This window comes from Ammospiza caudacuta, chromosome 4 (genome assembly GCF_027887145.1).
Source record: "Ammospiza caudacuta isolate bAmmCau1 chromosome 4, bAmmCau1.pri, whole genome shotgun sequence".
NCBI lineage: Eukaryota > Metazoa > Chordata > Aves > Passeriformes > Passerellidae > Ammospiza > Ammospiza caudacuta.
Window position 1 is genome coordinate 22,031,743 of NC_080596.1, and position 25,352 is coordinate 22,057,094.

The 25,352-nt window shown below is 38.7% G+C and overlaps 1 protein-coding gene across 1 annotated transcript in view; it reads right to left on the minus strand.

Annotated features, from left to right (window-relative positions):
- SLC10A7 (solute carrier family 10 member 7) overlaps positions 1–25,352 on the minus strand; it is a 139,596-nt gene that overhangs the window by 72,006 nt on the left and 42,238 nt on the right. The window contains exon 5 of the mRNA XM_058803459.1: positions 21,326–21,364. Coding sequence (XP_058659442.1) covers positions 21,326–21,364 — 39 coding nt within the window. The remainder of the gene's footprint in view (positions 1–21,325; positions 21,365–25,352) is intronic.

The following is a 25,352-nucleotide window of genomic DNA, read 5'->3' on the forward strand; positions in this document are numbered from 1 at the left end:
TATAGCTATGGACAATTCATTAGGCTGCTGTGACTGAAACAGGCTAAAGAGCACCTCTCCTTTTTGTTCAGTTTAGTATGCAAATGGTTGTCAAACTGCCAGAGTAGCTGGTTGCACTGATTTTTCTACACTGCCAGTTAATCAGTCTCCTATTTCATCTGTATGCAACCCTCATACACACATACAGGAGAAACAAAAACTGCAAACACTCAGATAAGTGCTTACCTACAAATTACCAGGGAAGACTCAGCACTAGAACAGAGTTATTTATGTTATTTGTTTTACAATAGCACTAAATGGTTAGATGAACCAATGTGCGGTGAACTGCATGTATTTATCAGGCAGTCTCTTCCTCCACAAGTCTATAACCTGGCTTATGAGACACACATTAAAAAACCCCAGAGGACAGAAAAGGAAGCCAAGAGACAGATAGATATATGATGGGGTTTGTCTGGTTTTGTTGGCTCCCCCTCCCCCAGCTTTTTTTCATTCTGGGTTTTTAATAGAGATCCCTTAAGAGTCACAGAAGTTACAAGTGATGGCACAAAGTGAACAAGCACACCTATCTGCTCTTGGGCACCAGAACAAAATGGATTAAGTAGATGTTTATAGACAGAGCTCAAGGAATTGAGACAGAGCTTTGTAAAGTGCACACCCAGAGCATTCAAAGCATTTAACACAAAACAGGCTGGCAAAGACAACGGATTAAAAGGAAGCATTAAATACAAAGTGCTATTGTTGTGCTGACTGCCATTGCTTGATCATCAGGAAGTCAGGAGGTGGCATTTGATAGAGCTGGTTACTAGAAGGAGAAACAAAGAACAGTCCATCTGTATGCCACAGTTCATAGCAGCAATGAAAAATACAGAGGTGATTGTTACTTTATTTACATTTTAGGGGATAGAAGAAGAAGACCTGGCTGTGAATAAATAAGGACTGACAATTCTTCCACTTTGCTTCATCTAGCAGATCAGATAGTAATACAGATCCTGTTGAGCAGTGTAGCCCACAGTCAACTGATACATCACTGGTACCCACAAAGGGCATTTCTCCTCCAATTTTTTACACAAAAAGCAGGAGAGTCCAGGCTCCATCTCATTTGGGTACTCTAGCAGACTTTTCTTTGGATTCTTTCTTGTAATACTTGTACTTTTCAGAAACATTACCAAGTCTTAACTTTGCTATCAAACTGTGTGACATATCTCATAGATATTCAAAAATTAATCTGGAAGATTTAAACAGCTAAAAAAAAAAAAAGACAATGTCAATAAGTGCTACTTATACCTCCATTTGGTACTATATATATTTTACCCAAACTCTTAACTTCAGCATTTGAAAAGTAAATGATTTCATGTAACTTAAAAATATTTGCAGTTGTTCCATTCAAGGAAAAGGGGGTTGAAAGCAGTAACATTTCTCCAGCTGGAAGGTACTCATCCTGTTTGTAAAAAGGCAGAATATTGAGTACAGGATTTGTTATTTGTAGGGAGGGGAACATGATTTGTTTGTATTGTGTACATGATTTGTTATTACCAGGGAGGGAAGCCAGTAAAATGATGAGAAGGACATTATCAGAAAGACTTTGTAAGGATAAGTGCATCAACTTACAGCATTTCCACTTTCTTAACCGCAAGAATGGAATGAATTATAGAATCCTTTAGTTTGGAAAAGACCACTCAGTTAATGAAGCCCAACCTTAAACCCAGCACTGCCACATCCACCACTAAATCTCCTTCCCCAGTGCCACATCTGCATGTCTGTCAGATGCCTCCAGGGATGGTGACTCCAACACTTCCCTGGGCAGCCTGTTCTAGTACCCAACCACCCTTTCTGAGAAGAACTTTCTCCTAATATCCATCTAAATCTCCCCTGATGCAACTTGAGGCCACTTCTTCTCATCCTATTGCTTGTTTCTTGGCAGGAGAGACTGACCCCTACCTGGCTATAAGCTCCTTTCAGGTAGTTGTAGAGAGATTAGGTCGATATGAGAGCGATATGAAACACGCTTCATTGTTTATTTTCTGGCTGTAGCTTGCAGCACTTCAATACTTGACAAGATAAACTTCAAAATACACTACCAAAAAAACCCAGAAGAACAATTCTACCAAAAAAAGTAACTCCTTCTTCTAATCCTTCTGCTTTGTAGCAAAACATTACTTTAAGAAACCTTGCACTTTGGCACCAGACCAGTCCTTTCCATTAATTTCCATCAGGGCAGAATTCCACCTTTTAAGTTTACACAAGGCACAGTTTCACTTCAAACTCCTCCAGCAAAAATTGTCATCTTTAGCCTCCTCTCCTTTGGCCACAGTTAACCATCTTCTCATCTTCAGTCACACATGAGACCATTTCTAAAATGGATCACAGACATGACTGAGTGGGGGAAATAAACCTCTTTATTTTTGTTTTAGAACTCTGCTCGTTTTACTGTTCTGGTCTGAAACACAGCCCAATAAACCAACATGTTGGCACCTTTTTTTTTTTTTTGCAGCATGAGAGGAGCATAAAGCAGGGTTGTCACCTCTTAAACTGACTTTGTCACCAGAGAAGTCTGTGAGGAATTTCACCTCAGATTAAAAAAGAAGGAGAAAAAGAAAAAATCCCATTTTGCTGGATCACACTTTCCTTTTGAAAGCACTGTAAAAAAATCCAGAAGTGTCTACAAAAAAACTCTGACAGTTGCTGGACAAAACATTTGTCCTTCTGAGCACCCTGCTAGCGTCTACCAAAAGATCCTCAGAACCAGGATCACTAGAAGTGCACTATTAATTAGGAAATTAATCCTAATTTTCCTAAATTTCACATTTAGGAAACGATATGCTTTATTTGAAACATAATCCCTCAAAACTGCAGCATTTAAAGCACATTTCTTGCTGTAAGCAGCAAAGCAAGAAGTTTAGTGATCTTCAGTGTTTCCAGGCATCAGCAGAGAGCTGTGACCCACTGGGATGCCCTCACCAAAACACAGAGAACTGCCAAATGCCCATTTGGAGCCACATTAGCATCCATTCTACTGCCACATTTTTTTCTCCGAACAAGGTTAGTTCCAAATTCATAACATTTCTTTTAAAAGGCCAAGTTTACTTTTTTACTTGGTTGATGGTTTTTCACTTTTGTAATTCCGCTCACCTGAACAACCTATAGAAATCAAGGCAGTTCTAGTGATCCCAAATTCATCTTAAAGTGACTCTGGGTTGACTATTCAAAGCATTCCATGAAATACCTCTCTCTCAACCATTTCATCACTGTTCAGGGCTGTACAAAATAATACATGCACCACTCAAGCCTCCTGCAGGACCCCAGAAAAAGAATTTTCTGTGGCCTGCACCATAAACTCCACAATAATCTGGCCTAACAGTCTCCAGTTACACTGACAAGCAAAGGATGGACTCCCAAACCTGCTCACCAGCTTGATTCCTGAAAAGGTTTCCACATCTTTGTTAGACAAAACCAAATTTTTATCCCTCCAGTCACAGGGAAAAATTTGACAGGTCTCTAAAAAAGCCATTATTAAGACATCCAAGATGTCACTTCCAACAAGCAAATTTACTAAATCCACTTACCAACTTATTTCAAATTGTTTCTGGTCAAACAGAAAATCTCTGCCTACTTTTTGCACTCAGTTTTACTTTTTTAAGTCACATTTTTAGTGTCCTTACGAAGAAAACATCCATTAATCAAGGAAAAAAAAGGCAACTAAAGAATATAAGTACACGGATAGGCTCAGAAGTTTATTTCCTCCCTAATACCATGTTGCCCTATACAGAAATTCACCATTCTCCTAGTGGTTCTCTAATCCTTGTGATATAATTTTTTGCCTGTCCATTAGGGATGATGGTGAAGAGAACTTCAATTGATGATCCATTGCTACACTGATCACCACCACCTTCTGCCAACACAACCAGAATCCTCCCTCTGCTACCAAGGGCTGACATCAAGTGGGTGGTGTGGCCACCAAGTAAAGAAGACACACCTGGGTGACTCCTCTCCCCTACAACAGCATATTTTCCACTAATTGTGGCATGGACTTTGAATTACTTAGATGTGGAAAGCTTGGGAAAGGAATACTGGAACTGAAGAGACATGGGGTGGGAGTTGAAACCACCACTCCACATCTTTTGTGGCACATAAATAGTCTTGGGTATCAGTCAGTTTTGAATGGGCTGGTTCTTTTGTAAGCATGAGAAATCAAACAATGCCAAAAAATAAGCCCACGGAGCCAAGAAGGCAGGAAAAATGGCTTGGCACAATTGCAAGACTCCCAAAAGCAGTGACAGGGGAGCAAAGGAACAGGAGTCTGTGATTTTACTGAGGTTAAATCTTTTGCTGCATAAGACTTCTGAAAAACAAACTCATTTTCTGAATTCTGTGATTCTTTGCTTTCCTGAAAAGTCTTTCCTGCTAAGGATAATTAGAAAATCAAAGCCTCAACTCATCATTAAGTTAGAGGGGGAGAGGTAGGGAGGTGAGATAAACTAAAAATCATCAGCATAGAGGACAGATTGGCTAAGCCTTGGACAAACTCCTTGTTCTCTGAGGCTGCATTTCCACCAAGGTTAAGCTTGCTTGCAGAGATACAAGCCCATTCAGAAACTCAGCAGTTCAGTTTTGTCCCTTTCCTATTTTTGTGTGAGGTTCTTGCAGTTTCAACTAATTGTGAGTTTTACCAGGACACTGAAAGTAGGAGATGTCACTTTTCACAGACAGTTCTTGAGATGCTGTGCCACCAGCACTTTCCCTCGTGTTTACCATTTTCCCTGGCACCTGTGCTGTATATTTTTGTTCCCTGGACTAAGATCCTGGTTCCACGGCCCAGGACTCAGGTTTCCTCTACTCACGAGGATCAAGCACAGCCTAGTGCATTCTCTTTTCCATCTAACCTCTTACTTCTATTCCCATGTTCTGGAATACCATGTCACTAAGACAGCTCTCTCACAAACTAGACTGCTGCCATGGTCAGGATTTAAAAACAGAACAAAGCACAAGAAAGCCATGCAAAATGGAAAGGGAGATTTTAATACTCAGACTGGGTCTGTCTCCCAGCCCCATCCCACTGCTAATTGTGTTACAACAACCCTGCTTTTGCTTCCCTGGAATTATAAAAAGGCTTCACTTCCCATATTAAAACAAGATTGCCAGCAGCAGAAGCCAAAACAAAGGAAGATATCCCTAAACCACCTAAAAACTAGCAAATGAAAGTGAAAGGCAAAAAAAAAATCCTTAAACTGTCTCTTCCACACAAGTGTTAAACTGCTCTTTCAATTATTGATGCCTGGCTTTCTCGAGTGGCCACTAAACTGGAAGCTGCCCAAATCTTTATTTGTATTTCAAGACAACAGCCACTGAGAAGTCTCACAGCCTTACTTAAAAAAAGTGTGCAGGCCCCCTGCAAAGCAAGCTTGTAATCTGGGACTGCAAGTGGCATCACTGTTTTCAATAGTGATTTCAACAGTGAACAGCAATTTAATCCAATTGAAATCTGGAACAAAGATAAAACCTACTCCTATTTAAAATCAACAGCCTCATATTAAAATGCCATTTATACCAGTATATTAAGAGAAAAATTAAGCTTTTGTAAATGGGCTTGCTTAACATGGCAGTGAAATATTCAGAGTGAAGGACTTTTATCTTGTTACCTAAAAAAAATGCAACTTGTATAACATCACTCCAAATACTAAATAGCTATGAAAAAGAACATGTGAAAGTGCCTATATGAATTCAGAAATAAAAAAGAGTCAAAAACTATATCTGCTGAAGTGAAATTAACTGAACAAAAATTCTCTGTGGCAATACTTTAGCAGCCTCACCAATCAGCCTATCAGTGGAGAGGCTGGGGGAAGAAAAGAGAGATATTGCATAAAGTGAAAATACAAGTCCTCTCTTATATAAGTCAATAAATCATCTTAAGCTAGAAAAGAATGGTCCCCAAACATCTGTAATTACAATCAGTAATTGTCATTAAAAGCTCTCATTATACAGAGTAGGTGTAATTAGAGCATCTTGCCCGCACAGGGTGCAGCACACAGAGAATGCTGGAAGAATTAATAAATTAGTGCCAAATCAGTCTCATTCCCAGCTACCACACAATCTGCTGTAAACCAGAAAAATTGTATTTACACACATTAAGGCAAAGCCTACTGGCCTCTACAAAATTAGCCTAAACACGAAATGCAGTTATTTGAGGGACTCCCTATTTCATTATGTGTCTTAGGAATAAAGGGATAAAGTTTGCCATCAATAACGCTGAACATATCTGCTGAACCCCACAGATTCCAGAGCATTAATAATTTAAACTCTTCTGGGAATTTTGTCATGGTGGAGATAGGACTTGTCTGCAAACGGAGCTCAGGGGATGTTCAATATGATCTATTCTAGTATACACACACAATTGCTACATTTATCATGATGCAGGGGAAAATGGTTCCTTCTTAAGGACTTCAGGAATTTTTCTTCTGTTATTTACACAAAAAAAAACTCTGAGCATTTCTAATAAAAAAAAAATCCTGGGTCCTATAAAGACATTACTGTAAGAACGACACTGAAAAGCTTCTTTTCTCCTCCCCTCTATTACTTGTGCATGTACAGTGGTGTTTTCAACACATTATAAAATGGGATGGGAAGAAAGGAATACAGCTCCTGAGAATAATGTTGTCTATGTAAGATGTTACTGCCAGCACAGACAGTATGAGCTTATGGCCTAAGAAGTAAAGCTGTATGACTCAAATATTTATACTGGTGCAAAGCTAATAGCTCTGTATATAACACAGTCAGTTGCATGCACAACTACTGGATGGCAGAGCAAAAATCCCCTTTTGCACATGTCAGTGGAAAGCACAGAAAGAACAAATTCTTTTGAAATGCTTGTGGTATATATATGTGTGTGTAATACAGGGTAAATTCAGGCATTTTTGCAGTAGCCAATCTAAGGTAAACTCTAGACATGGACACATTCACTCAAACAGGCTTTGAAATAATTAGACAAGAAAAACCTTCCTTTTGCAACCAAGCCCTAATTCTTGGACTACAGAATTAGTTTGCAGAAAAAAACTTGAAAGACATTTTTGTCCACATGCTTTTAATTGCACCCTCACTATGCCAGGAATTTACAATTTGATTTGTACATTCACAGCTCCTGAGTGGCAGAAGGACAACTGTTCCCCTACAAAGATCAGGCACTAGGGGAGCTAGTGCAGGTGAACACCCTAAAACAATTCCTTAATTTGCTAAATTTGCTACATTTGCATTGAAATAATATGAATCTATAGGTGATCAGAAAGAATCTTACTGGCACAAGGAAGGCTTCAACATCTTAGTCCAGCTGATTAGCTTTTCACCATGATTTAAGATAGCTCCTGTAAAACCTAGAGAACAGCATCCAAATCCTCTACAAGATTATTGCCTGATTGCCCATGAAAACAGTACTTCATCATGTAATGCCATAAAACAAATTTTTTTCTGTTGGGATATTTGTAAACAGAATCAGTATGGAAAAAGTAATTCAAGAGTTTTTCACTGTAGCAGCTTTTACTTGAGGTTAACACCCTGAAGAGCTACGTTCCCATCTCAGCATAAACAAACTATGCTCGTGCTGGATCCCAAATGATTACCTGGATGAGGCCTTCTGTGTTTCAGGTGAAAAAAAGAAGGAACCTCAGGAGTGAGGAACAACAGATAGGCAGTGGATGTGTGGCAATGGTGCAGAGGGAACAAATCTGCAGGACAGTTGAGGGGTGTGCAATCTGCTGCTGAAACAGGAGCCCCCAGGTCGGGGCTGCCTCAGGACAGCCCTGGTTCAGGCTGAGCCAGAACTTGCTGTTTTTCCTTCTGCATGGAAGCCAGCACAATCCCCAGAGATCTGCCCATCCTCTCTTGCTTATCCAGTGGATCATCTTAATTTAGACCTCTTGCTCTCCAGGGCTCTCCTGTCCCAAAATCCTGCTTTGTCACAAACCTCTTTTTAATCCACTTGGACATTTCAGTGCTTGACCGAGCTCTGATGTCTGACAGATCATCCCCTCGCCAGTTCTCCAAAGAGAAAGAAACTTTTTACTCTGACAGGGTTTTAGGAAATCCATGGCCCAAGCACATGATCAAAACATTAACTGGACAGCCTAGGGACAGCAAGCACCCCTGCAGAAAAAGATACACCTCCAAGTCCTAATCTATTTCTCACTATTCCAGAGTGTTTGAACAGCTTTATTGATAAGATCATAATGTTTTTTTTCTCTCAGCCATGGAACTTTACTGCTCCTACAGGAAAGCACAGTAATTATTTGGAAGAGGCTGTGGAGGGTTTCTGACAGCTTACAAAATAATTCCAACAGCAAATAAAACAAATTATACCTCCTACCATATATTACAGACTTTATAGTTTTCTGTGCATTATTTGATAACACTGGCTTGGGATGGTCTCAATACAAGTTCAGCTGGCACTGGACTGTGCTGCTGTCTGAATTAGCATAACAATTTTAATCCCAAGAGTTAAGAGAAATCTGATTGAAAAATAAAATGGATGCAGCATAATGCTTTGTAAGCATTTATGGTGCAATAATTATGCCACAGCTTGACGTAGTAAGACTCTCATAATATATTTTTCCAAATATCTTTGGAGTGACAGATCCCAATTTGACAGACTTTCGTGTACATGGGGAGGAACAGCCCTCCACTAACTCTGCTTCAGGGTAAGCAAACTGAAATGATAATAATGATGAGATTCTATTTTAGTTCTCTGACTTGATTTCATACACACACACTGACTGGATTCTGAAACTGCAAGACAAATGGTAGATGGGTCAGCTTTGCTGGGAAGCCCACACTGTAACTGGGAAGGGAGGGGGAAGAGGAAAAAGAAAAAGCATGCAGTAAAAACCATACTTTTATTAACTGAGTGACTAAACTAGGCAGTACTCTATAAATATTAGGTTTCATCTAGATTTTATTATTTTGCAAGCTGTTTGTGTTACAGTGATGCTCTTAGCTTGTATTTTAACTACCTACTAAAATATGGAAAGCAATAGTAATAAATATATTTTATACATGAGTTCATGTACCAGTTCTTTGTTGGGGACACTACACAGTCTATAAAATGAATCTGTAGTCTTTTATTCTGTGTTAATTGGCCTTCAAAGTCAGGAAGATGGATAGAAGCCGTTTCTCAAAGTCAATGACCACAAAAACCTTACCAAAATGTTAAACAAGAGTTAAGGCTACAGTAAAATTGACACTTATTTTACTAAAGGCTTCATTGTAGTGCATTATCTGTGTTACAAATGCACTAAGTGGCCTTTCTGGGGACTGAATAAAAGTTCACATGGTTCTGTACCCACTGTAGGGAACTCCATTCTGTAGCACAGGGAAAGATCCAATGATCACCACAGAAGGAACAAAAGCATGTGTCTCTAAGCACCAGTTATCAGAAATAAGAAAGGAATTGAGCTATGTCTAGGTGCTTATGGAAAACAGTGCCACCTCTGGGATTTATTTGTTCTTATGGAAAAAATAAAGTACATGCACGTAAAAATCCTAGACCCCTTTGTAGCCTTTTCAAATTTCCAAAGACTGGTTTGCCAGCTGCACGCTGTCTCCTTCCCAGGATGTACTGGACATGCTCTTGAATATCTGTTTCACTTATTACAACCAAACTTCCACAACCATATACAGAATATTTAGAGACCAAGTTCCTCCAGTCAGAGCAGAACTGCTGCCAATACAAATACCATGCCCTGTGAGCTGATGGACAAAACAGCATTGTCTATGTAAAAAAAAAAAAAAAAAAAAACAACCCAAAAAAACCCCCAAAAACATAACAAACAAAAAACCAAAATCAAAGAGGCCGTTCTTGCACTACAGCATACTTTCAGAACCAGCAAATCCAAGGACTACTTAAGAAATAAACCCTGCAAAAGCTCTCCTTCCCTCACAGTCATTCTAGGTGACAAAGGACAGCGCCATGTCCCTGTAGCTGTCTCCCCTGCTAGTCATGCTGGGCTATTGTGAGGTCCCACCAGATTTTCTAGCAGGAGTTCAGAGTGAGAACAGCCCTGGCAGTCCCTGTGCTGAGCAGGGGCCTCAGTACTGCTCCTCACTTTAAGAGACTCTGTCTTCCAATCTACTTCCAATTTTAATTTGTTCAAGAATTAGACCTCTTACAGATTGATTACTAGCTCCAGGCACCTGATAAGTCATGACAAAATTAAATTCACAGTCTAGTACAGTTTATTAGCAGGTTACTGAGCTGTTGGATGGAAACACCCTCACTCCTCTCCCAATGCCTTCCTCCCATGCTTCATACCACCCACACAATAAGGTACCTGTACATCATGGAGCATAATGTCTACACAAAACCTGTGAAGTCCAAAAAAGACTGAGCTGCAAATTAACACCTTGTGCCACTTTGTGTGGAAGGACCAGATTCAGATTTCCCAGTGTCTGCAGATTTGTACAGCAACACTGCTAACATTCAGTCTCCTTCCTTTACAGAAATTGCATTTACCCACAACTGTGTATTTGCACTGCATGCTCCTGTAAAACACCTAACTGGCAAATAAACCTACAGTGTGGATTTATCTACCTGTATTATGTATTCTCTTTCCAAGCAAAACTCAACACAGAAGCAAATTCTGTCAGCTGCTTATCACCTAACATTAAAAAGATTACAATGGAAAAGTTAAATCATAAATGCACAAGGACCTTCTCCCTAACTGCTGCACTATCTCACACAATAAAATTAATAATTTAACTACCTGAAACTTCACATGTGCAAAGCGCTGCAAGTAGACCAGTGGCATTTTCACTTCAAATTTATATAGTCTTTAGTCAGTATACTTAATCTGCATTTCTAACACCTGCTTCAGTCAGCTGTGAAGTGCAATGTTATCTATAAAATTTTCTTTCATCTTTGTACTGTCCATCCAACAAAAAAAATTTATGATATTGGATAATCATTTGACTTTTAAAAGGATATGAAACTTTTCACACGTTTTTTGATCACTGCTTGAAAGACATGCACATATATTTGACATTCCATTTTATTAAAAGCTTTGAGTTTTTCAAAAACCCTTTCCCATTATTCATGTCATCTAATTCTATGTAATATAGTTCTTCAAATAGTTAACATTTGCTTTCCATATAGTAGTAAAAATGTGGTTAAGAAAGCAGACCACAACTAAGCAATGAGGCATAGCAAGGTGTGCATTTTCAGTCTATCAGAGCTTGCCTCAAATGCACCAGGGGGAGGAAGCCAGAATGACTTTTCCACCCAGGGGGGCATCAATGCTGGCACCTGCAGCTACCACAGTACAAGGGCATGTGGAAAGAGTAGGCAGAGGGGGTGAAACTATGTGCAGCTTTCATCTAGTAGGTTTATGTGAAGCAAAAAGCTGTTCCAGTCATGCACAGTCTCAGCCAAGTTACACACTCAATACCAATAAATACATCCAAGGAAAGTGTCCCACACTGAGCTTTCAGTGCACTGGTTGAAAGACAGAAGATAACATGAAAAACCCACCTTCATATATCAATGGGCAAAATTTTCTATCCAACATGGTCACCTAATTTAGATACAAGTATAAATAATTCTTTTTCTTGGAAAATAAAAAATGACAAGTTTTCAGTCATTTCACCCTTTGTAGAGCATACTGAGTTTGTAATACATAAAGTCAGATATCCATCTAGTCTGATCTTCCACCAGCTCTCAGGGAAACACAGCACATAAACATCCCTGCAACAAGTTACACTGGAGCAACCAAGAAGGTACCATCAGAAAATATCTCAGAAAAAGAATTTTGTCATACAATCTTTTTTTACAACAATTTACTTATCATTGCAGGAAAGTATCTGGAGGAGAATTGGGTGGAGAATTGGAATGAAGGTGGAGGAAACAAGACGCTGGGAAGTGCATTTGCTCATGTGCCATGCCAAAAAGATGATAAACTATATAAGCAAGCTTGAGCCTCATTACCTCCAAGATGGTTTGGATGTTGCTGGGCTGGTGTTTTGGAGTGCTCTTTTTTTGTTGGGCATTTGATTTTTTTTTTTTTACAAGAAATTAAAATGAAAACTCTATGTCACTGACAGAACAGTGTTAAAAGAAGCCAAATAATGACAGATCATAAACTAAAACAGTTCCCTCCTTCCTCCACAATCACTGGTCTTTTTAAGTATGAGCCATTAAGGATGAAAGCTGTAGATTGTTTTGATACCTACAAAGAAGACAAGGCAAAATAATGAAGGGAACCTCTCCACAACAGCACAAGTCCAGCTATTAAAGAAAAAAGAATTCATTAACTACTCCTGGCTCATACTGAAGGTCATGATGGCTTCCCAAAACTGACTTTTAAAAAGCCCACAATAAAGAATAAACACAATTTCCAAAGGAAGCTCCAGTTTTATTACCATGCCTTGCTTGCTAGTTGAGCTAAAGACTTTGAGAGAGCTTTTGACCTAACCTCTGGCACCTCCTCTAAGACAGTATTTGTCACCCTGACAGCAAGGGGAATGATTTCCAGCCCCTCAACTTGGAGTAATAATGACATCCGTCTTGTTTTCACCCCTGGAGACTGAGCACTGCCGAGTTTGGAGCAGGCACTGCTCAGCCACATAGAGAAGAGCCACAGCAAAAACCCAGGCGAGATTTAACCTGTTCTGGACCAAAAAACTTAATAAATGAATGTGGTTTGGATATGTTCCTCCCACAAAGAGTTAACTAAAGGTAAAAGGAGGTTTGTACAGAACCATACAGCACTGGTACTGCTGTTTGTACCACAGCCTAGAACTCAACTCTTGCTAGCTCCTGAATCCATGTTTGGGGCCAGAGAAGGAGAAAGAGCTCCATGCTCCCCGATGGATTGGTGTAGGTGACTGCTCAGCACAGCAGCTGGTGTTTTACAGCACACACAGCTGCTGGGTGAAACAACTCCTTGCAGAAGCACCAGTTCAAAGTCCAAATCAAGCACAAAACAGGAGCTTAAATATCCCTATTCCCAAGGAAAGGATGATTTCTTTCCACTCCCTCTCACTCCACACACACTTTTCTTATGCAGGTGACTAAAAGTTGCAGCACAGAGAAAAGAACATTGCTCCATTTCAATCAGAAGCTAAAACTTTGGGGGAGAACATTAACAGCAGATTCTAAAAACATTTTCATTTCCTTTTGATGAATTTTTTAAAAGTGAGAGAGAAAATTACATATTTTGTGCATTTCCAAATCTGTCTGCAGGGAACATTTACCCTTAAATCAGGCCAAATGACTACATGTTTGTGTACAACCACAGCCCTAGAGGAATGCAGAGGAATGCTTCTTCTAGTATTAAAAGACACTAGAGAGGGCAAAATAGAAACCAAATTGTCTTTCACAGTGCTTCCCTTCTCAATTTCTGCTAGATGAACCAGCCTACCTAACATAAAGAACCAATAAATTCAAACATTTGGTTCCCACAGACACAACTAAATTCTTGCAAGAATCTTAAATCTCTTGCTTTACAAATAAACTGTTCAAAGTTTTGTAGTGTACATTTTTACTTTTTAAAAAGCACAGATATATTTCTCCAAGAGTTGTCAGAAGCAAATAAAGCAGCTTTTCAATGCAAACATTTTTTAAAACTAGTTTCAAGTGATGTGACACAGTTCCATGATACAAAGTTCAGTGACTTAATTAGAAGTCAGACACCTTGATCTTACTTTATAGCAGAACAGGTGATATTTTTTTCTGTTAGTTTCACTTTGTTTATTTTGGAGTGAAAACACAGGAAACCATTCTAGTATAGAAGACAAGAAAGCATTACAAACTAAACCCATGACCTTTCAATTCTGTACACAATTTCAACCTCGAGACAATTGTTTTTATTTGTGGTTTTTGGTTGTTTTTTTCTTTTTTTTCTTTCAAGTTCTGGCCAAAAACCATAGTAAGCAAATCCAGGGGGGAAAAAAGCCCAAAATAAACATTCTTTTGACAGAAAATGCAATATTTTCATACCAGTGGAGACAATGACAAATTGATAATTATGACATAAGTATTCTTAGACAAACTGATTTTATGCTAAAACTGTACCAGCAGATTTTACTTGCATACTAATCCAAGCAATCACCCAATTATATAATATTAAACACATATATAATATTAAACACATATATTTCCTTCTCTAGATGTTCTCCAAATAATAGTTACCAAAGAGTGGCACCCTTGATTGTCTAACTCATTAGCTTCCACTTAGAATGGAATCAAGCTTCTTGCAAATTTCCAGTGCCCATTCTCCATTAACAACGATGACTGTGGTGATGGACTGCACTACAGCCACAGAGACATTTCATGTTCAGTTTCCCCATGCTATGTGATCAGAAGAAAGATGCCAGATCACAAAGTTTAAGACACTTTGAGTTTCTAGTCTTGGCTACAGAATCTTCTCTCCCTTCTACCTTGCAGTTCCTGAACTGAAAATTGGACTGGAAGAGTGAAGCTGCTCCAACTCTCACATCATCTTTTCAAAGTGTAACAAACATGCTGAGTTCTGCCTCTGAATTTTCTCCAGCAACATCCAGTTCTGCTGTTTGTTTTAGTAACTCAAGAAATGCTACTGGCACATATATCTTCAGCTCCCTCTTTTCCCAAAATCCTGCTAATCCATGGAAACAGGAATGATGTGGGCAGGCAACCTACTGTCTCCAAAGCCATCACAGAATACCACGCCTAGCAGTGCACTGGATGAGGTTGCTGACCAAAAAAAGTAGGTGCAAGAAAACAAAAATCCTACCTGTCTGCTATCATATGAGGAAATGGGAAAAGCAGAATATTTATCTTTAGAAAGGTAGCAGTTGCTTATTTTTTGGCCTCAAAGATAATACAAAGAGATGTATTTAATGCCTTACTTATTGCTATCTTTAAACAAACTTTTTTTGGCAGAACTGACTGCTTGAGTCGCCTAAGACCAAGTAAGATGAATTAAATGATCAGTAGCAAAAGCTAATGGGAAAACTGAGAAAGCCCTGAGACAAGTTACAGCCCACATAATTTCTACACATTTGACAGCTAATGGTTTCATTTTTTTGTTATTAGGTAGATTTCAAGGCATTTTCCTCTTGACCACTGGAAAAAAAAATACAGGAACTAATCATTGGCCTTCTAGAGGACTGTCTTTTTTGAGACCTTGCCAGCACATTTTCTTTCTCTTGGTTACTGTTACCTACCCTCCTTCTCTGTAACACATCAAAGATAACCACCAGCAGTGTTATTTGTTAACTGGTTCTCTGCGCTGGCTGGCTCTGCAAATCCCTACTGACTTAAATCTCTTTTCAGACCAACTGTGCCATCAGTGAGACCACACAGTGGGTGTTAGAATACTCACATTTCCACCTATCCTTCTACCCAATTTCTCTCAATCCCTTGGGAGGAAGATCCCATTTACTTCTTTTGGAGAACTGCACCTTTATACTTTTTCTTTTTTTTATAATTTTTAAAAGGTGTTTAGCATTAGTCATAGACAGGCAGATTTTACTATTACTGTTTTATTTATTAAAAAATTCTACATCTCATTCTATCTCACACCCACTCTGTCAGCTTGGCTTTGGGAGGGAGAGAGATTATCAATAAAGAACTACTGGGATGGGTGCACATGCCCAACAATCCCTGAAAATAATCATGCATGTCTTTAAGTCTGTGCTAAAGGCTGTCTTTCACAGGAAGCTTTGTTATTCTGCCTTGCTTGTACCAAAACAGTGCAAACTAACTCAAGTTTAGGTATTCAACTGAGCATGCTGTACACTGGAACTTTGAGTACACGGTGAGAGTGAAGTCTTACATGCTTTGAGAAGTTACTTGGCAAAAAACCTGGAAACAGCCAATGATGCCCAAGCTTATTTTGAGATTTCAGCTCCATCTAGCAGAAATCAAAATGAGGATATTAAACAACAAAAAGAGATCTGAGCACCAACCATGAAATAAGTTACAGTAAGGCAACATAAGAGGCTCCCAAGATTATTTAAATTACTTTTCCTGCCTGGTCCATACTATCTGGTCCAAACACTCACTGCTGCAGAGATGTGCCATCCCCTTCCACTGATGCAAGAAACAATCCTCCGAGGATAAGGTGCCTTCCCTAGTGGCTGATTATGAGGGAGAACTTGCTCAGGACTTGGAGAACTACCCTGATCAAATTTGGACCATAGACCCACAGCATCCCTGCTCACAGAGCAAGAGGAGACACTTCTGAGAGTGCAGTGGCTCTCCATAAAGCAGCTCCACTTTGAAATTAAACAAGACTGAATCTAGAATTCAGCACCTGTTGCGAACAGACTTCCTGGCAAGATTTCTTTGTAAACAGCTAGCAGAGTAAAAAGGGAATCCCAGATGACTGCTCTGCCCCTTTTCATACTGCAAAGACACAATTAAGATGGAACAAAGGGGTATACAAACATGTGCCTGATTTTAGAAAAATATTTACTATGTTTATACTAGAAATGCTTAAGACAGATAAGGATATTTATCCTAAAAATAAATAAGACTTTAAAAGTGATAATAAAAAAGCCCCAAATAAACCAAAACCATTCAACATCCACTAAGGTAAAATAAAGTAAATAAATTCAGCCAATTGGTTATTTCCATATGGTTGGATTTCTTTAAATGGTAATGAAATCATTGCTAAAAAATCCATTGTTATTAAAATAAAAAAGTTGGCTCAGCCTACCAAAATTAGATTTGTAAGTTGCTGGTCATTCCCATAATTAAATCTGTGTCACAAATTTGCAAGAAAAATGGACACTATGACTAATGCATTTACTTGCAGCACTAGTGCTGTCAGGCTGTGTAAATCATTATGCCTGCTAAAGCAGACTAGATAAGAATTCCATACATTTTCATTAACCAGCTAAGCTTTGAGTATATGTGACAAGCTAACTTTATTCTCTGCTAGCTTTAGCCTGCATTTGGAAGACAATGTAAATAAAAATACTAGCCTTGATTTGGTGAACCATGTGGCAGCTCCAAAAATTATTTGAGCATTTTGAACGGCACAAACCAGCTCTGTCCCCTCTGAGAAATGGTCAGATAACAGAAAAAACCCACACAGACTTAATTTGGACAAAGGAGATTAATGGAATGATGGGCACCTGACACGAGTCTCATTTCATCTATTATGTTTCAACAAAGAAAGAAAATCTAGTCCATAGCAGCACTGGAGGAACTCTTAAACAACGCTTTGCTGTTTTCTCAGGAGCCCAGTGGTCACCAGAGCAGAGCCCCCAGAATTCTCTATTTTCCTCTTGACTTCCTGTCCCCACAGGCCTTCAGATCTCAGTTTCAGTTCTTTGTGGAAGGTGAAGCTGATGGTTGTTCCTTTCACACCAACTGTTCATAAGCCCAAGGTACCAAAGAACCAGCCTACACTGACTCAACACCACAGGCTGGATATTCTTATGGGATTCCCAGCCCACAGTCCCAAGCAGAAAGGAGATTCATGAGACACAAAGATTACCAAGACTGGTCCAGTCTAGCAGTGCAGAGCATTTTGTGAGGACACAGAGTTCTGGAAGTCCATGTCCCACACGCAAGGCACTACATTGTCACTGCAAACTGAGTGCAGCTCTCAGCCAAGCACATCTCCAGGGCAGGAGCAGCCTCAGTGACAGCTGGACAAAGTCAAAGGAGCTGAACCACTCCGGCAAACACCATGGAAGAACCAGCAGCACAGCATGTTTTACAGTCTCCGGCCCATTGCTCTGTGATTTGCAAGGACTTGTCGTCTTCTTTTAAAAGCAGAACTGAAATGCTTAGGAAGCATACAATGCATACAACATTAACAATTCCAGTAGACCTACACTTCACATTCCAGGCAATTTCTTCAGCCTTCAGGTGCAAAGTATCCTCTCCTCCAAGTGGAAGCAGCTAACACAGTGCTTTCTATCTTAGCACGTGCATGCAACCTTGGGACAACCAACCACTCTGTATGAGTAAAACACTACCAGAGTATATTACAACCCCTTTAAGAGGAAAATTTGAAATCACTTATGTTCCACAATTATTGTAAAGCAAACTGCTTAAACGAGGGGAGGAGATAATGATATTAACTACCCAGCTCAGAGCAATCCTCTATGGTATGAGCCTAAATATTCTCTTGGCTGAAATTTATGTAAATTGAATTCATCTATCGTTAGTTATTACTAATCTAGCTATATAAAAACACTTTTCTGTAACAATTAGTTTTTTCAAACACTGGGTTTTAATTAGACCTGAGACATTATTAAACTAAGTCAATAAAATAATGTAAATATGTAGTGTATCGTTCCATGTACGGTTTTGTCTGTATATTTATAGGAAGATGGACTTTGGTGGATTTAAAAAGGAATTAATTTGTGGTTGGCTGGCAGTTTTTGTAAATCTCTTTACCAATGGAAACACCCCCAGGTCCTTAATCTAAGTGTATTTCTGCTCATCAAGACATATTTGGCATTTCTACATCTTGTATATCACAAGATGTTCCATTTCATCTGAATAAGCTGATCTCAGTATCATTCTAACATTATACTGAGTATCTTCCTGCAAACATTTTGTTCCACAACTAACTTTAAATTAACTTCTCAACACTATTTCCTAGTCTTAAGGGAAAAAAAAGGTGGTGGGGGCAGGAGAGCAATCAGCACAGCACATCTTTCAGCCCAATTTAAATCAGCCTGTTTGACACTATCACACACAGGCACTGGCCCACAGGGCACAGTCTGAAAAGAGAAAACACCGTCCTGGCTTTGTCACGAGTGCCACAACCTGCCCACGTGCTACACATGGTGAGACAAGGAACACAGAAAAACTTCAGCCTTGCTGAGGTCAGAGCCTTCCAAATAATCCCCATAAAGTTTGGGTCACAAAGGTCTGTAACTCCATCTAAGCCTGTCCACACACAGCTCATCATTAGACACTCCTAAGAAAAATGCAGATGTGATTTAGATTCATCCTGAATTGAAGATACAGGAAGGACATAGGTTCTCCACCCATAGCCAAATCCATAAGTTAGGCACCAATACAAACTGATGGATTCCCAAAACCACTTCCATTATGTTGGAAGAAACAAGTCAATTATTTTTACATTTTATAGAACGGTTTTGACTTCAAAGAAAGAAATATATATATACATATATATACACATATACAAACACATATGTGCTTAATGCTTTGGCAGTTTTTCAACAGCAAGCTTTCTTTGTGAGTGACCACATGCTTGCCAGTGCTCCATATCTGGAGCAGCTCAATTCATGGTCATGTAGACCCACACCACTGTGAAAACAACTCTGCTTACTGCTGACCCTGGCCTACTACCACATGTCAACCACAAGGTCTGTCCTATCAACTTCATAACTGGAAAAGTTTGTAAGAACAAAGCACTCAGTAAGCATATTTGTGATTTCCTTTGTGTCATACACATGTATTCCCTACATAATCATGATTTTAAAGTAGAATTACCACAACAAATGTTCAAATGTGTCGATATATTTGTAATTTAATAGCAACCAGTGTCTTTACCATGTTATTCTATAAAAATAAAAAACAAAAAACAAAAAACTGTAATTAGAAAAAATCAGCTGGTACTATGGTTTCATTTTAGCTGATCTTTAATATTTTTGAAAAGGCTTTTCTGGGAACTTTGTAAGAGTAATGCTTACTGCAATGCTGCTCCAACATTTGCAAAAAGACCTGAAGGGAACAAAAAGTGAAATGAGGTAATTACGTGTAAGCAGAACTTTCCAAGGATCATGAAATAAGACCAAAACCAAAATTAGGAGTATTACATGAAAACAAAACTAACTCAGCTTCTTGAGCTCAGATTTCTTCAAAGAACTGCAAATAGAAATTGAAAATATGTTTCTGTTGATTTACAAGGAGCCAGCATTGTAGTCAGATGCAGTGGAGCCTAAATTCATACTTGAAGCCAAAAAGTATCTCCAAGTGGCAGCTGAACTGAGCCTTTGGGTATTCACAGAAACCTCTTGACCTGAAAGCTGGAGACAGCAGGGAAACCAGGAGCTCGTGCCAAGCAACAAAGAGAAAATATCATTCACATAACACTCTCAGACTTCAGAGCTTGTCCAACACTTCCACAGTTTGAGGCAGCCCCATAGAAGGAGAATATTACAGGTAACACAAAGGACAAGTAGTTGGGAACTGATATTTTAAATATTAGAGGGTAAGAGGTCATCCATACCCAAAAAACATATATCCACCTTCCTAATTTCAGCCTAGTCCTTCAAAAATGCAGCAGCACAACACAACCGCAAAATGCCATGTGACTTTGTCTCTTGCTAGTACAGTTCCATATACTTAAGGTTCTAAAAGTCAGCTTTTCACAAAATAAAAAAAAAAGCATGAATAAAAAAAAAAGTAAATAATAAGTAAAAAGTAATAATAAGTAATAAGTAAAAGTAATAAAAAAAAATTTAAAAGTGAGTTATTTTGTATCACAATTTTTATTTCAATTTTGCAAATTGGATTCTTTTAGCATTCATTCATTTTATACATCACAGTATAAAACTGGGACACAAGACTGGCATCATAAACACTTTCTCCTAAACATGCATAAATTTTAGTAAGAGCAAATTCAATTATTAGCTGCCTGAATGAACAATCAGTCAACACATAAAATAATTTTTTACTTAACATTCATTAGTATCTCTCTAAGCAATACATCAGTAAAAGAAATCTATTCTTCCTTTTTTCATAAATATATTTAGTGTTCTTTACTGTGTCATTTCCAAATGTTTGTAGACCATCAGGACCACAAATACTGCTTTTGCTTTTTAAAGAAACAGTTATATTTCCAGCTGGATTGATTGCTTTCCCATATCCAGCTATTTTAGTGTGTTCCTCAGAGACATCGAGTGGCTTCACTGACACTAAAATATGCTAAACAAATGACAAGTCACTGAGTAAATTAGCATCTATTCTCTGATCAGCTGGGTCATGTTTTCTTTTCAAAATCCACGGCCTCTTGATAGAAAATAATGAGTATTTGATGGGCCTTATTAGAAAAATCAATATATTGATGCCCATGTCTGAAACATCTGCATAATAATAGATTCTGTTAACCCATTAAGGAGAAAATTAAGATGTGTTTACACATTATTAATTTACCATGAGCAGAGAATTATTCACTACCTTTCTCAAGAGTTTAACAAAAAGAAAAGAAATTGCAATATCCATATTTAAGGGCATGGTGACATAAACTGGAAGATGATTCAAATTTTTGCCATCTGAATCCACCAACAATTATGTGAAAAAATCCAAACACACCAAGGATACTGTTAAAAATGAGACTATTAAAGCACTTGCTAGAAATATTGTGTTACTTACCAAAAAACTTCCAAAAGCAGAATTAAATATTGCAGCTGCCTAGAGAGAAAAAAATGATAAATATCACCAATGGTGCAATAGCTACAGTGCAGGAACAAAATGTCCTTCCCCCACCCACCAAGCTATTAGAGTCTCCAAATACACACATACACAGAGACCATTAGGCAGTTAGCCACTGCTTAAAAAATTGCCAGTCGCCTGTAACTTATGAAGACTGATGGATTCTGGTTTATGCATTCATAAATAATGTGCTGAAAGGGACAAAAGCAGGAGGAGAAGAAAATCTTTGCCGATAGACTGAAAAGGAATATCCACAAGAACTAAGAATATTACACAGAAGCTTGGTCTCACTACTCGTGCTCTCATAATTTTCATACACTGAACTAATAATTAAAATGAACATTAGCTGATTTAACTAAAATACTGCATTTTTATACACTTTAAAAAATATTAATGAAATATTAATCTGGTAAATAAACTACTTTAATAGTTCATCATAATAAAGTATTGACAGAGAGAATTTCCTATAGCTTGACAAACAAATTTAAAATAGGAATAACAAAAAACCCAACAAAAAGAAATCCCACAATCTCCTGGACTACTGAGGCCAAAATGTCATTACTTTTCACTCCAAAGTCTTTTAAAATAAGAAAATAAACAATTTTGATAATGACTTAAGAAGTGTTTGTGCTTACCTAAATATCCAGGAAATACAAGATAGCAGTATTATTTCTTATTATGAACTCATTAAATTCCAGGAAGTTAAAACTTGAGTCTTGCATAACTTTCCCCAATTACCAAGAAAGAACAGAAACTCTTGTGTGGCAGCCAGTCTGATGATGAAAAGCCACACAGCAAAGGTAAGAGGAAAGGGAGGAGGGAAATCTACATTTACGTGCCAGTTTAGAGTCAAATTAATCACCCTGGACACTTCCAGCCACAGATTAATAACAAGAGGCTGTTAGTGAGTTGAGCAAGTTTGAATAAAGTCCAAAATCAGGGTAGGAGCAGTAGCTGAACCTGCCTTCTGCTCCATGAGAGGATGCAATGAAAATGAATGGGTAATGAGATCCTTGGCTCTAGAGAGCTTAGCTTTCTTATTCAAGTTCATAATTAATTCAAAGCTTTGATAATTTCATTAGATTCCTCCTCTGCTGGCCCTATCAATAAAAGATGGCACTGGACCACAGCTCCTCAGTGGCCCAAATACAAAAACAAATGCAGGCTGGGAAACCCTTGCTGACTTGCTCACTAACAGGGACAATGGCATATGGCACTCCATGTTGTGGAGGGAGCATCTGAGTAGATACAGCTAAATAAAACATTATAGTTGACAGTTGTAAACTACAGTAACATATTTTAACACCTCTCTCTCATCAGCATTTCTTTTTTGAGCATAAAAAAAAAAGAAGGCACAAGTCCAAACAGCTTCTCTTGCCAGAGATCATAGCTGAAAGGAAGCATGAGTAGTATAAACAATTCTTCAACAAGTGTGAATTAAATCAGGATTTTCTACTTGTCTTTGAAGCTGTGCAACAGACGCCTTCATGTAGCAAGGCAAAGACACGCTGTACCCATCCACACAAACCTAGAACATGGCTACCAATCCTGATTTGGGGATCATCTAGAGATATCACATTATTTTACTTAAAACAGGCTGCAATTCCACTTTCAGGAGAAATTCTGTGTCTGGAAAGGTGCAAAGAAGAGATACTAGATGGTGGTATTTTGCCCATTATCAAACCTCTTTTATTCCTTCCTGATCCATCTGGAAGATATCTGGATTTTTTAAATAATCTCAAGCATATAACAGGGACTAAGATAATAACCTTGGACAAATTTTATACTTCAGTTGTTTAACTAGTCATGTGCAAAAGTCACAATTCACCACCAGTTCTGGAGTGCACTAGTTTACAATTTTTAACTCCATTTCTCTGCAGTGTCAGAAATTATCCAGAGCAGATGATTAAACACTCATTACAAACAAAAGAAGAGAAAAAAAAAAAACACAGGAAGACTGCATATTAAAATACAATTATCCAGATTATTTGCCTCAGCAAGGGAGGATTTACATATGTCAATTACTCTATCTGCAGTTTTCTTTGTAAACATTTTCCCTGCAAAACCAACTTAGAAGTAATTTCTTCTCATACTCACAAACCTGGGGCTTATATTTGTGATTCTGGTTCAGTTTAAACAAACTGGTAGTAAACTGAATCAAGTGCTCCAATTTGTAATTAAGCATAACTAGTAGCATAACCCTGTAGAATTTAAACACTTTTGTGCTTCCAACTCCCTTCTATCAAAGGGATACATACCTCACAGGGCATTGTCAAAATTAATTCATTCCTTAGAAAGCACTCTGAAATCCTTAGAGGGATGATACAAATAAACATTACTGCTGACACATGATACAGCCAGGCTCTTCATTTTCTATTTGAAACATTTATTAGTCACTATTATTGCATCACTTTTTTTAGTGTTTGCTCTTTTTGTGCTTCAACTGTCTGCTGCCAGCTTAAATGAAACAATAAAACATGAAAACATTTGGATGTCTTTATAATACTCCAAGTTCAGATTTGCATGTGTTTGCAAACCATTCATTGCATTTACTACTAGTATGAGGGGAGAGCTCTATAAAATCCACAGTGAAGACCTTTCAAAAGGTGAGTGCATAGCCATGTATTGAAATGTAAGGTCAGACCACGTTCAAAAGCAGCAGAACCAACCACATGACAAATTTCTGTGTTTGCACCAACTCAAGAGACAACTGAAAGTCTCTGCCAGGACTCTCAACAGGCAAGTACAAGAGCATGGGCAGCATCACTTGAGTTAACAACTGTACATATTAGCTCCATTAAACAACAAATTCACTTATTGTTGGGCAGGTACAATTTCAGACAACTCTGCATGGCACTGGGCTTAGGGAATAATGCTGAGGGTCTACATTTCCAAGGAGAATTCCAAATGAGAAATGACCAGGCCACCTGGGAAGGACACCTATCTGGCAGCACTTGGCAGAAACTTTTCTTACACCAGAGTCTAGCCCAAACCTTCAGCCCTTCATCTCTTCCCCGTTTTCCTGGAATACATGTATAGAAAACACTGCTTAGATTTCTACAGTGGCAGCAATGAGATCTAAGTCCTCCTCGCAACAAAGGCTGGTAAAAGATGGAAGAAAAGGGCAAAGCCACTACCCAGGGGCTGAGCCTGTCCCTCCAGGTGTGTATTCAAATGCAGCATCAGTTACATGCAGCAGTCAAGTACATGTGACTGGGCAGCAAATCAAACAAGTGTGCTCAGAATTCAAGAATTAAACACAGAACATATTCTGATTTTTGTTTCATTGCCTTGGCTTTGGTACCAAACTAAACTGTCATGGAATTTATTAGGCTAGACATTGTTTTGATAATAACATATCCAGACTACATTAAACAACAGGAAAACACACCCTGGCCACATTCGGAACACCTGGGCCAAGCAGCAACATTTTATCATTATCAGTAGGGTTCCAAAGAAATTGTTATGCACAACTAGACAGGAACTTTACTGCAGAGCACAGGGAAAGTGCAGTGTCTCACAGCTTTGTATGTGGACCTCAGAGGAAAATGTAAGAGATTTTCTCACCAATATGTGTGTAGTGCTTCAATACCAAAACGTTTGATTCTCCAGTGTCATTTGGCGGCCCTTAGGAAGACAGCCTTCCTAGATGTATTTAAACCTATGCTCACCCCCAGGCACCCCACAGCTGGGACAGCACACCCCATGGACACCAGGGCCTGGCTGGCCCCAAGCCATCCCAGCTCTGAGGAAAGGACACTGCAGGGTCAAGGCCACAGATGCAGAGTAATGAAAGCAAACAGCCCCAGAACATCCTGGAAGAAAGCAGCCTGGGCATCACCCAGAGCTGTTGTGTGTCTGTCTGCCATTCCCTGCAGTTAAAACCTGAGCACTAGGGGGATGTACCACATACTAGTGGGATATGCAGCTCAAGCAGCAGCAATAAGACTAATTATCCTATTTAACA